Below are 11,799 nucleotides of genomic sequence, written 5' to 3'. Positions count from 1 at the left end.
ATTTGTAAAAATGTCTAAAAAGATAATTCCACTTTGACGTGATGGGATATTGTGTGTAGGCCGGTGACGCACAATTTCTATTTAATTCGTTTTAACACAGCAAATTGTAGAAAAAGTCAAGGGATGTGAATACATTCTGATTGCACTGTACACACAGTTCTCACCCCTTATTCTAATGCATCTGGTCTGCAGTGTGTGCTGGACAGATACCCTCTGGCATGCAGTCAAGGGCAGACACTGGGCAGAGAAGCCATGTAGCGCCCCCTCCCCACAGACACAAACACACACCAAGCCCCCAAACACACACACACACACAAACACATACACACACACACTCCATCTCTTTGTAGATAAGGATTCAGGAAAGACCCTGAATGCCCGGGGAAGCCACCTGACCTCTAGCCAAGGTTACAGCTTCCAGACACAGGCCAGCACAGAAGCTAGGGAGAGTCAGGAAAGGGAGGACAGAACGGAAGAGGGAGAGGGAGGGGTGCTAAGAAAGAGAGGATAAAATGTGGGGAAGAGGGGGATGCCAAGAATGAGGGAAGAGAGAGAGAGGGAGGGATGCCAAGAAAGAGGGTATAGATGAGGACAGACAGGGGGAAGGAAAGAGAGGAGAGGAGAAAAGAGAGAATTGGGGTTCCTAGAAAGAGGGGATAGAGGTGGAGAAAGAGAGGGAAATGGTGGAGAGAAAGAGGCACAGTGCTTGGGAGAGGGGGAACATTTTCAGACGAGTAGGAGAGAGAGTTATATAGAAATAGATAGACAGTGGGGGAGTGGATGCAGGGCAAACCATGAAAGAGAGAAAAAGTTGAGGGGAGAGATTGATAGATGAAAAGAGAAAGTAATCACTGGGAATTTGGAATTAGCATAGCATAGGCAGTAGATGTGAATAGGGAATTGTAGCGTAGCATAGAGTGGATGGGGCTAGGGGATTGTAGTGTAGCATAGAGTGGATGGGGATAGGGAATTGTAGCGTAGCATAGAGTGGATGGGGATAGGGAATTGTAGCGTAGCATAGAGTGGATGGGAATAGGGAATTGTAGTGTAGCATAGAGTGGATGGGGATAGGGGATTGTAGTGTAGCATAGAGTGGATGGGGATAGGGAATTGTAGCGTAGCATAGAGTGGATGGGGATAGGGAATTGTAGCGTTGCATAGAGTGGATGGGGATAGGGAATTGTAGCGTAGCATAGAGTGGATGGGGATAGGGAATTGTAGCGTGGCATAGAGTGGATGGGGATAGGGAATTGTAGCGTGGCAGAGAGTGGATGGGGATAGGGAATTGTAGCGTGGCATAGAGTGGATGGGGATAGGGAATTGTAGCGTAGCATAGAGTGGATGGGGATAGGGAATTGTAGCGTAGTATAGAGTGGATGGGGATAGGGAATTGTAGCGTGGCATAGAGTGGATGGGGATAGGGAATTGTAGCGTGGCATAGAGTGGATGGGGATAGGGAATTGTAGCATGGCATAGAGTGGATGGGGATAGGGAATTGTAGCGTAGCATAGAGTGGATGGGGATAGGGAATTGTAGCGTGGCATAGAGTGGATGGGGATAGGGAATTGTAGCGTAGTATAGAGTGGATGGGGATAGGGAATTGTAGCATGGCATAGAGTGGATGGGGATAGGGAATTGTAGCGTAGCATAGAGTGGGGGAAAGGGAATTGATAGCATAGAGTGGATGGGGATAGGGAATTGTAGCATGGCATAGAGTGGATGGGGATAGGGAATTGTAGCGTAGCATAGAGTGGATGGGGATAGGGAATTGTAGCGTGGCATAGAGTGGATGGGGATAGGGAATTGTAGCGTGGCATAGAGTGGATGGGGATAGGGAATTGTAGCATGGCATAGAGTGGATGGGGATAGGGAATTGTAGCGTAGCATAGAGTGAAAGGGGAAAGGGAATTGTAGCGTAGCATAGAGTGGATGGGGATAGGGAATTGTAGCGTGGCATAGAGTGGATGGGGATAGGGAATTGTAGCGTAGCATAGGGACTGATAATGGTAATATGCATTTAGCATCCAGCAAGGACTTTTATTGTGTGTTATAACTTCAGGCGCAAGGCAATAGCTGTAACTTAAATTGTTCAAAAATGCTGCTCCTATACTTGTTAGTAAACTACAGGGTTGGGTCTTGGCAATTGTGCTGTAAATGTCCTCCTCTTATGTCATATTTCTCTGCTTCAAACAATAAATGTATGCCAAAGGGGATATATTCACGATAAAAAAAACTTTTGCGTTCTCCTAACTAATGGTTAAGGTTAGGATTGGGCGAGGGGAAGTTTATCCTAGATCTGTACCCAGGGGAAACTTGACCTCGCGGCATCCTACGGTCAGTCAATGGAGAGCTCCACAGCGGTGTAGAAAAGGTTCTGTTGGCTCGGTGTGACAAGACCACGGCCTCCTGGTTCAGCACCTTGTCATAGCCCAGGCAAGACCGACAGAGTGCCAGTCTGATGGCAGAACTACATTGTTCCCACCTCTCTATCTCTCGACAGTAGAACCTCAAAAGACACAAACCTCAGAGGACCAACCAGTCAACTGAACAGGCAAAGATCAAACCCCTCCAGCACACATATTAAATGAAGAAGAAAAAAACTTCTGTCTGCTACAGACAAACGTTAACAACAAAGTGCTGAAGCACATAAGCTATTTATAATGTCTGGCTAAATTATTAGAGAACACAATAAATCCTTTTCTGTAACGGTTTGATGCACGGTGAATTTCAGACGTTTCGGTTCAGACCTCCATCCAACATGTTCCCATCACTGAGGTCCTACTGTGTCTCTCTACACTGAGTGTACAAAACAATGATATCTCCATGCCTTAGACTGACCAGGTGAATCCAGGCGAAAGCTATGATCCCATATTGATGTCACTTGTTAAATCCACTTCACTTCGTGTAGATGAAGGGGAGGAGACAGGTTCAAGAATTATTTTTAAGCCCCGAGACAATTGAGACATGGATTATGTGTGTGTGTGTGTGTGTCATTCAGTGGGTGAATGGGCAAGACAAAAATATTTAAGTGCTGTTGAACGGGGTATGGTAGTAGGTGCCAGACTCGCCGGTCTGTGTCAATAACTGCAACGCTGCTGGGTTTTTCACACTCAACAGTTTCCTGTGTGTATCAAGAATGGTCCACCACCCAAAAGGACATCCAGACAACTTGACACAACCCGGGGGGAAGCATTGGAGTCAACATGGGACAAGCATCCATGTGGAAATGCTTTCGACACCTTGTAGAGTCCACGCCCCCCGACGAAATGAGGTTGTTCTGAGGGCAAAACAAACATCTCACCATCATTTAATATAGAATGACACATAAAATGGCGACTGATCCCGTTATGTAAGAATTGGTCAAATGCATGTTACTGCGACCCTGATGTATGTCTCACAATGATAAAGATGCATAGAACACGGTTTGGGTGAAATTGTGGGAGTATGAGAGAGAGAGAGAGAGAGAGATATTGAGAGGTATATTGTATACATTGTTGCTTTGGCAATATTGACACAATGTTTTTCATGCCAATAAAGCAGCTTGAATTTGAATTTGAATTTGAGAGAGAGAGAGAGCGAGAGAGCGAAAGAGAGAGAGAGAGAGAGAGTAGAGAGAGAGAGAGAGAGAGAGAGAACACCCGGGCTACAGCCCAGAGGGATATGCAGCAAGGTGAGAGTACATCTGAGAGCAGGAGGGTAGAGTAGCAGTTGAAGGAGTGAACACGACTAGCATACCGCAGTTGTCGTAAAGACGTGAGACAAACCTTAGGCCATTCTCAGTTCTTGAAACGTCTCAAGTGCACTACAGACAAAGCGGACAGACAGACTTTCAGACAGGCAGGCAGACAGACATGTACAGCACAGAGTGTAGCTACAGTTAACTGGCAAAATGAAGGAAACACCAACATATGGTGTCTTAATAAGGCGTTTGGGCTCCACGAGCCAGAACAGCTTCAATGCACATTGTCGTAGATTCTATAAGTGTCTGGTGGTGGAAAATGTTGTCTCAGGTGACGCTCCAGAATCTCCCATAAGTGTTGGGTTGAGATCTGGTCACATGATCATGGCATATGGTTTATATCATGTTCATGCTCATCAAACCATTCAACGGCCAGTCCTGCCCTGTGGAAGGGGCATTGTCATCCTATGGGGGCATAGCCATCGTAGCCTAAGCATGCTGGGATGTTAATTGCTTAATTAACTCAGGAACCACACCTGTGTGGAAGCACCTGCTTTTAATATACTTTGTATCCCTCATTTCCTCAAGTGTTTCCATTATTCTGGCAGTTACCTGTAGCTCAGTGGGGCTTCTATTTGCAGCTTGGAGAAGCCCAGAGTTTACCGATAGACACGGATCCAAATGAGCGTAATGCTCACTGCTAGCTCTTGAGAGGACATGTATCTTTCTCACTTTCTGCATGTGTATGTGGCATGCCTGTCTGTGTGTATCTGTGTGTGTGTAGGCTGTGTGTGTGCGACATGGACAGGCTCGGTCGTAACGAGTTTATCGGAGAAGTCCGGGTCGCCTTGAAGAAACTGAGCAAGGGCGAGAGCAAAAGATTCAAAATGGGTCTGGAGAGAATCACACAGGTATGTAGTGGATGTGTGTGTTTGTGTGCGTGCGTGTGAGTATATGCGTGTGAGTGTGTGTGTGTGTGTGTGCGTGTGTGTATGCGTCAGTTCGCCAATGGGCTCTAATGATTTACAAACTGTGTATCGAAATCAACCTCCCTTCTCCCACTCAGAACAAAGACATCAACAAAGAAACTGTGGAGCAAGGAACACCTGTGGCTGAGGAAGAGGTACGAAGATTACCATAATTGTCATACATATTGTCGACTCTGTCAATCACCACATCCTCATCGTCAGACTCGATAGCCTTGGTTTCTCAAATGATTGCCTCGCCTGGTTCACCAACTACTTCTCTGATAGAGTTCAGTGTGTCAAATCGGAGGGCCTGTTGTCCGGGCCTCTGGCAGTCTCCATGGGGGTGCCACAGGGTTCAATTCTTGGACCGACTCTCTTCTCTGTATACATCAATGATGTCGCTCTTGCTGCTGGTGAGTCTCTGATCCACCTCTACTCAGACGACACCATTCTGTATACTTCTGGCCCTTCTTTGGACACTGTTAACAACTCTCCAGACGAGCTTCAATGCCATACAACTCTCCTTCCATGGCCTCCAATTGCTCTTAAATAAAAGTAAAACTAAATGCATGCTCTTCAACCGATCGCTGCCTGCACCTGCCCGCCCGTCCAACATCACTACTCTGGACGGTTCTGACTTAGAATATGTGGACAACTACAAATACCTAGGTGTCTGGTTAGACTGTAAACTCTCCTTCCAGACTCATATCAAACATCTCCAATCCAAAGTTAAATCTAGAATTGGCTTCCTATTTCGCAACAAAGCATCCTTCACTCATGCTGCCAAACATACCCTTGTAAAACTGACCATCCTACCGATCCTCGACTTCGGCAATGTCATTTACAAAATAGCCTCCAACACTCTACTCAATAAATTGGATGCAGTCTATCACAGTGCCATCCGTTTTGTCACCAAAGCCCCATATACTACCCACCACTGTGACCTGTACGCTCTCGTTGGCTGGCCCTCGCTTCATACTCGTCGTTAAACCCACTGGCTCCAGGTCATCTACAAGACCCTGCTAGGTAAAGTCCCCCCTTATCTCAGCTCACTGGTCACCATAGCAGCACCCACCTGCAGCACGCGCTCCAGCAGGTATATCTCTCTGGTCACCACCAAAACCAATTCTTCCTTTGGCCGCCTCTCCTTCCAGTTCTCTGCTGACAATGACTGGAACGAACTACAAAAATCTCTGAAACTGGAAACAGTTATCTCACTCACTAGCTTTAAGCACCAGCTGACAGAGCAGCTCACAGATTACTGCACCTGTACATAGCCCATCTATAATTTAGCCCAAACAACTACCTCTCCCTCTACTGTATGTATTTATTTATTTATTTTGCTCCTTTGCACCCCATTATTTATATCTCTACTTTGCACATTCTTCCACTGCAAATCTACCATTCCAGTGTTTTACTTGCTATATTGTATTTACTTTGCCACCATAGCCTTTTTTTAGCCTTTACCTCCCTTATCTCACCTCATTTGCTCACATTGTATATAGACTTATTTTTCTACTGTATTATTGACTGTATGTTTGTTTTACTCCATGTGTAACTCTGTGTTGTTGTTTGTGTTGAACTGCTTTGCTTTATCTTGGCGAGGTCGCAATTGTAAATGAGAACTTGTTCTCAACTTGCCTACCTGGTTAAATAAAGGTGAAATAAAAAAATTAAAAAATAAAATAGTAGAGATTGTCATATAGATATAGTAGTGGCCACAGCAGGAGTACTAACATTAGTTGTGCTACTACTAGTACTGTAGTAGTAGTAATAACAGTGGTGCCACGATTACAACAGTAGTACTAATCCCAGGGTTATTGACAGTCCTGTCATTGATTTCCCAGCATGCAATTCAATTAATATTATTATTTTCATTCATTTTATAACTTAAATTACCCTATTGTATGTTTTTAATTGCCTGTTTTACATGTGTTGGTTTTAATCTGACATTTAATTGGCATACATTAAGGGCACTATATGAATAAAGTAGATTTTTAGATTTGTAGTGGTGTCGTGGCTAATTGTGTCACCCCCTCCCCCAGCGTGGTCGTATTCTGGTGTCGCTCTGCTACAGCCCAGAAAAGAGCTGTTTACTGGTTGGCATCGTACGCTGTGCCCACCTCGCCGCCATGGACTCCAATGGGTACTCTGACCCCTTCGTCAAGATGTAAGTCTTGACACACACACACACACACACACACACACACACACACACACAAAGAACGGAATGATGATGTGATGATGGATGGAACGGATGGAGGAACGAATGGAGGAAAGGTTGTTGTTGTTGTCCCTTGTCGTTTCACATTACTTGTTGTTATACATTAGTAGGTCTTATGGTGTCCTGTTGCTTACATGCCAGTCAGCAGTCATCCCAGTTGTGCCGGCTGGATCATATAGGTCAGCAACAAAGGCTCTCTAGCATTACCGCAAAAATGGAAGAGGCAAGTGGAAGGGGGAGAAAGTACAGAACTTGTCTGTCGGCCCTGAATTAAAGACCAAAATTGGTTAAAGAAAATTGTGCTGAATAAAAAAGTATACCAGTGTCATTTAAGGACAGCTGTGCCATATAGATTGCAACATAGTTGGGAAGAGATTTTTGTTTTAGCGTTTCCATAGAACGACGACAGATTCAAAACGTAGAATTTTTTTTCCATTTAAATGACTCTACAAAGTTCTTGCAACCAATAGAATGTTGTATACAGTACATATATTGTTATACAGGATGTCACATTGACAGACTCTACCACAACCTTAGTGCATGAGTCATGACACATTGAAACCTTATTTACGCTCTATACAAATTGACAGGGGAGACCTGACTGGCATAGATGAATACATGCAACACAAATAGATAATCAACTGCTCGTACTCTCTAGAGTCGACACTGTCACTAGTCAATGTTTCCCAATCTGTTCACACTTACCCCCTCGACTGCATATTTTCTCTTCCAGTTTGGGAAAATAGCACCCCTGATTCAACTAATCAGCTACTCGTCAAGCCTTTGATTGGTTGAATCGGGTGTGCAGGATGTGCTGGTTCTGGGCTGCAGCTAAAGAATTGTGCAGTCGTGAAAGGTTTCCTAGGAGCACATTGGGAATCACTGTGGTGGCATTATGTAAGCTAGCGGGTTCATTGTTATTCATATGACAACCTGTACTGTACATATACTGTCGGCATCATGTCTTGACAGAGCATTCAGGCTGAGCCGGAGTCCCAAATGGCACCATATTTCCTGTGGGCCATGGTCAAAAGGTAGTGCACTAGGGGAAATAGGATGCCATTTGGGACGACACTCTCGGGCGTAAATGGCTAATCGTTATTCATGCACTTCGCACCTGAATATGAAAATCCCTGACAGTCATTCGATTCGGGTTCTACGCCGACATGGTTTCAACAACTAAAAAAAAACTCATTTTTGTTGTTTGCTTGTAGTGTTGATTTTGATGAGGCATCATCTGCAACTTTCGTTTGAAACAGAACAGTATATCTACATACGATTTTTACAAAGTGTCTTTGCTGAAAGTTGAGAGCCAATGAAATCCGATCCCCTCCCGCTCGCAAAGGTTGCGCCGGTCTTCTCCTTCGTTTGAGGAAACCTTAAAATACCTACCATGTTACACATTTAATCATGTCAGAATGCGTTGAAAACTTCACCCATAGTAAAACCTTTTGTAGGATTTAATACAAATATTTTATTGATAGGAGCGGGGGAATACACCAAAACACAGCAAAGACGTCATTCACGATAAGTAATCAAATAAAGACAGCACTTCGAAAAGCCGACGTTCACACCATAAGCCTGCTGAATTTGCAAGATCACTTTTCTTTCATTTAGATTTTGGCACAAATGTAAATGTGGCACTGACTCGCCCGTGGATTGATGTTTCAGCGTTGTCTCAATGAAGAGTTTGGCGCTCGACTATCCACGTGCAGTTAGCAGCTGGCTAGCTTCAGTTAGCTGAGGAGATCTAGCTTGCTTCGTAGTATTACCCCTCTGATTCATGGCGTAGGGCTCTGGGTTTACTTGTTTGTAAACTGTGGTGAGGAAGGGTGGGACTTGAATGGAAAGACTATACATCCAAGTGTGTAAATCAAAGACGAGATTGGACAACGGTACAAATAATAAGAAATGTATAATCAATCAAATGTATTTATAAAGCTCTTTTTACATCAGCCGTCACAAAGTGCTGTACAGAAACCCAACCTATAACCCCAAACCACAAGCAATGCAGATGTTGAAGCACGGTGGCTAGGAAAAACTCCAAACCAGGCTCAGAGGGGTGGCCAGTCCTCTTCTGGCTGTGTCGGGTTAGAGGTTATAACAGTACATGGCCAAGATGTTCAAACGTTCATAGATGACCAGCAGGGTCAAATAATAATAATTATCACAGTGGTTGTAGAGGGTGCAACAGGTCAGCACCTCAGGAGTGAATGTCAGTTGACTTTTCAACAAGCATTGAGAGGTAGAGAGGTACCGAGGTAGACAGAGAGAGAGATTTACATGCATTGGAGTGATATAGATATATTTAATGCATCGCCAACCCGTAATCCTCTGCACTCCCCCCCCCCCCACGTTCCTATTGAAATGTAGGAAAATATGTAGGAGGTAGGAACTCCATCTAAAGACCAAGAGATGGAGAGGAGAGGTTAGTCAACAGGGGCAAAAAGAGGTCTATCACTAACCACATATACTCTCATTCTCATTCGTGACTCCCCGAAACTTGTACTACTCCTCCAACTTCCCCATTGAGATTATTGAGCTGTGAAGCGAAGACTAGAATCAGACAAAGGAACGAAGCAGAGAAGCAGTAAGCAGACCCGTGGGGGACAAATAGAGCTGTTTTTCATTCTTCTTTTTTTCCCTTTTCCTTGTTTTTCTCCACTTTTTGCTGTTCATTGATTGGTTCCTGTTCTTCAGAGCCAGAGCTGGGTGTCTTATCTGCATCTATTTTGATGTACGGCGCGATAGAGTCCTGGAGCCAAGAGATTGTCTCTGTTTTTCTCTCATTTTTAATCTCTTTAAAAAAAAATATTTGACATGCAGTATCTGTTGTTTAGTATGTCAGAGCTGCGTTCAAGGAGCTCTCTTATTTCACCGTCACAAATCTTATTTTAGGCACAGAGTTTCTCATATTTTGCTGTGTTTGATGTGCAGTTCAGTATCTGAGTTATGTTCAAGGCACTCTCTTATTTTACAGTCACAAATCCAATTATTTGTCTATGACATCCACTCCATGTGATTAAGTAGGCTTCTGTCTGAGTTGTGTTCAAGTCTCTTTTCTCTGAGCTTCTCATCTTCCCTGTCTCTGAGATTCCTCGCCTGTTATTCCGGAGCGAGGTCTATATCTGATCTGCGTTCGACCCTCTCGCTCTCTCGTCTTGTACAGTCTCAACTCTCTTAGAATTTTTTTGTTGGCATACACTGCCTGTTATATAGTAGCCTGTGTCTGAGCTGCGTTCAAGACACTGTCTCTTCTCTCACAGTCTCAAATCTCTTTGAAATTCACCAGCTGCTTTTTAGTTAGTAGCCTATTATGTCTGAGCTGCGTTCGGAGACACCATCTCTCTTCTCGTTGTTCTGTGTGTTTGTTTGAAGTGTGTTCCGACAAGCTGGTCGGTAGAATCAGAAGCAGTGGAGTGTTGCAACTGCGGCTGCTGTTGTATCGCCTCAGAGCGAGGAGTCCTGTTAATCCTATTTTGACGAGTTCTGTCGTGCCTGCCTGTGTTCTTTTGTTGTTCCTCAAAGGGAGCAACTATTTGCCTGTACTGCTTGTGACGGCGGTTCAAAGACATACTCTGTAAGTCTGTAGGGAAAGACAGTGCTCAAAAGTGAGTGGAGGTGCAGCTGAAATGTAAGGTTTTACATGAGTGGGAAAAGGCGCAGCTCTCTGTTTATTTCGGTTAAAAAGCATTGACGTTTCATCATCATAAGAATGGTGAGTCATCATTTCCCCCTCATGGCGGTCTGTAACTTTTACAATTATAAGTCCACACTTGCTTGCAAACTGTGACCCTGACTCCTTGGCTGTATTTGAGAGTATCATTCTAGATCTACTGACTGATCTGCAAATGACAGTTATTGTAGTTATTTAGGAGGCAAGGGTGATTTGTCGATCAGTCAGTCTGCTCGGTGAGTCAGTGATCAGCGACGGAGCAGAATTGATGCTCTGAAACACAGCCAAGATGTGCAGCCCAATTGGCATCCTATTCCCTAAACAGTGCACTACATTTGCCCAGAGACCTATGGGACACCCCAAATTACACCCTATTCCCTATTTAGTGCACTACTTTTCACCAGGGCCCATATGGCTCGGGGCAAAGTGGTGTTTTAGGGAATAGAGTGCTATTTGGGATGCGGCCTGTGTGATTCTTACCTGTCAGACTTATTCTCAACTGTCTGTAGGAGAGTGACTGCAGTGCGTGTGGATGCCACTATCTCTCTCTCTCACTCTGTCTCAGTGTGTGTGTGTCGCTGAACCTACTTTTATAGCAGCTAAGATCCGCTATGCCCCTGGCATCCCAGAATGCATTGCTTCGTACACACCTGCACGGCAGTAGTTGGCTGCTGGTCAGGGACTTAGCGTGTGTGTATGTACACGTGCATGTGTGTGGGTGCATCTTTGTCTGTGCGCGTGCATATGTGCATGTGATATCAGCACGTATAGATATAGCCCACAGTACACTAAGCTGGAAGTTGATTTGTGTGCTGTCTGCAGTTTCACACAACTGCAGAAAACGTGTTAAGAGATTAAGTAGGGTTCAATATTTGGGCTCACATGAATTTACACATTGGCCGCATCCCAAATGGCACTCTATTCCCTGTCTAGTGAACTACTTTTGACCAGGGCCCATAGGGTAAACTTTACAGAGGACAGGGTGCCATTTGGGACACAGCATAACTTATGGCTGCGGGCCTCCAACTCTGGCCCTAGAAAGCTATTGGGTGTGCAAGCTTTTGCTCCAACCCAGCACTAACACCTCTAACATGAGGAAAGAGAACAACAAGAGACAGAGCATTATCAAAATGGTCCACGCATGACACTATTTCAGAGCCATTTTTAGAGAGGGGGGGAGACAAAAAATATATACAGTGGGGCAAAAAAGTATTTAGTCAGCCACCAATTGTGCAAGTTCTCTCACTTAAAA

The 11,799-nt window shown here is 44.5% G+C and overlaps 1 protein-coding gene across 1 annotated transcript in view; it reads left to right on the top strand.

The window, feature by feature from the left end:
- Window positions 1-11,799, top strand: part of LOC112234354 (double C2-like domain-containing protein beta) — a 48,315-nt gene that overhangs the window by 24,165 nt on the left and 12,351 nt on the right. Inside the window, exons 6-8 of the mRNA XM_042329766.1 lie at window positions 4,464-4,590; window positions 4,746-4,802; window positions 6,693-6,817. Coding sequence (XP_042185700.1) covers window positions 4,464-4,590; window positions 4,746-4,802; window positions 6,693-6,817 — 309 coding nt within the window. The remainder of the gene's footprint in view (window positions 1-4,463; window positions 4,591-4,745; window positions 4,803-6,692; window positions 6,818-11,799) is intronic.

Source organism: Oncorhynchus tshawytscha, linkage group LG11 (genome assembly GCF_018296145.1).
Source record: "Oncorhynchus tshawytscha isolate Ot180627B linkage group LG11, Otsh_v2.0, whole genome shotgun sequence".
Taxonomy (NCBI): domain Eukaryota; kingdom Metazoa; phylum Chordata; class Actinopteri; order Salmoniformes; family Salmonidae; genus Oncorhynchus; species Oncorhynchus tshawytscha.
Note: the sequence above shows the minus strand (reverse complement) of the source record. Positions and strands in the feature narration are given on the sequence as shown.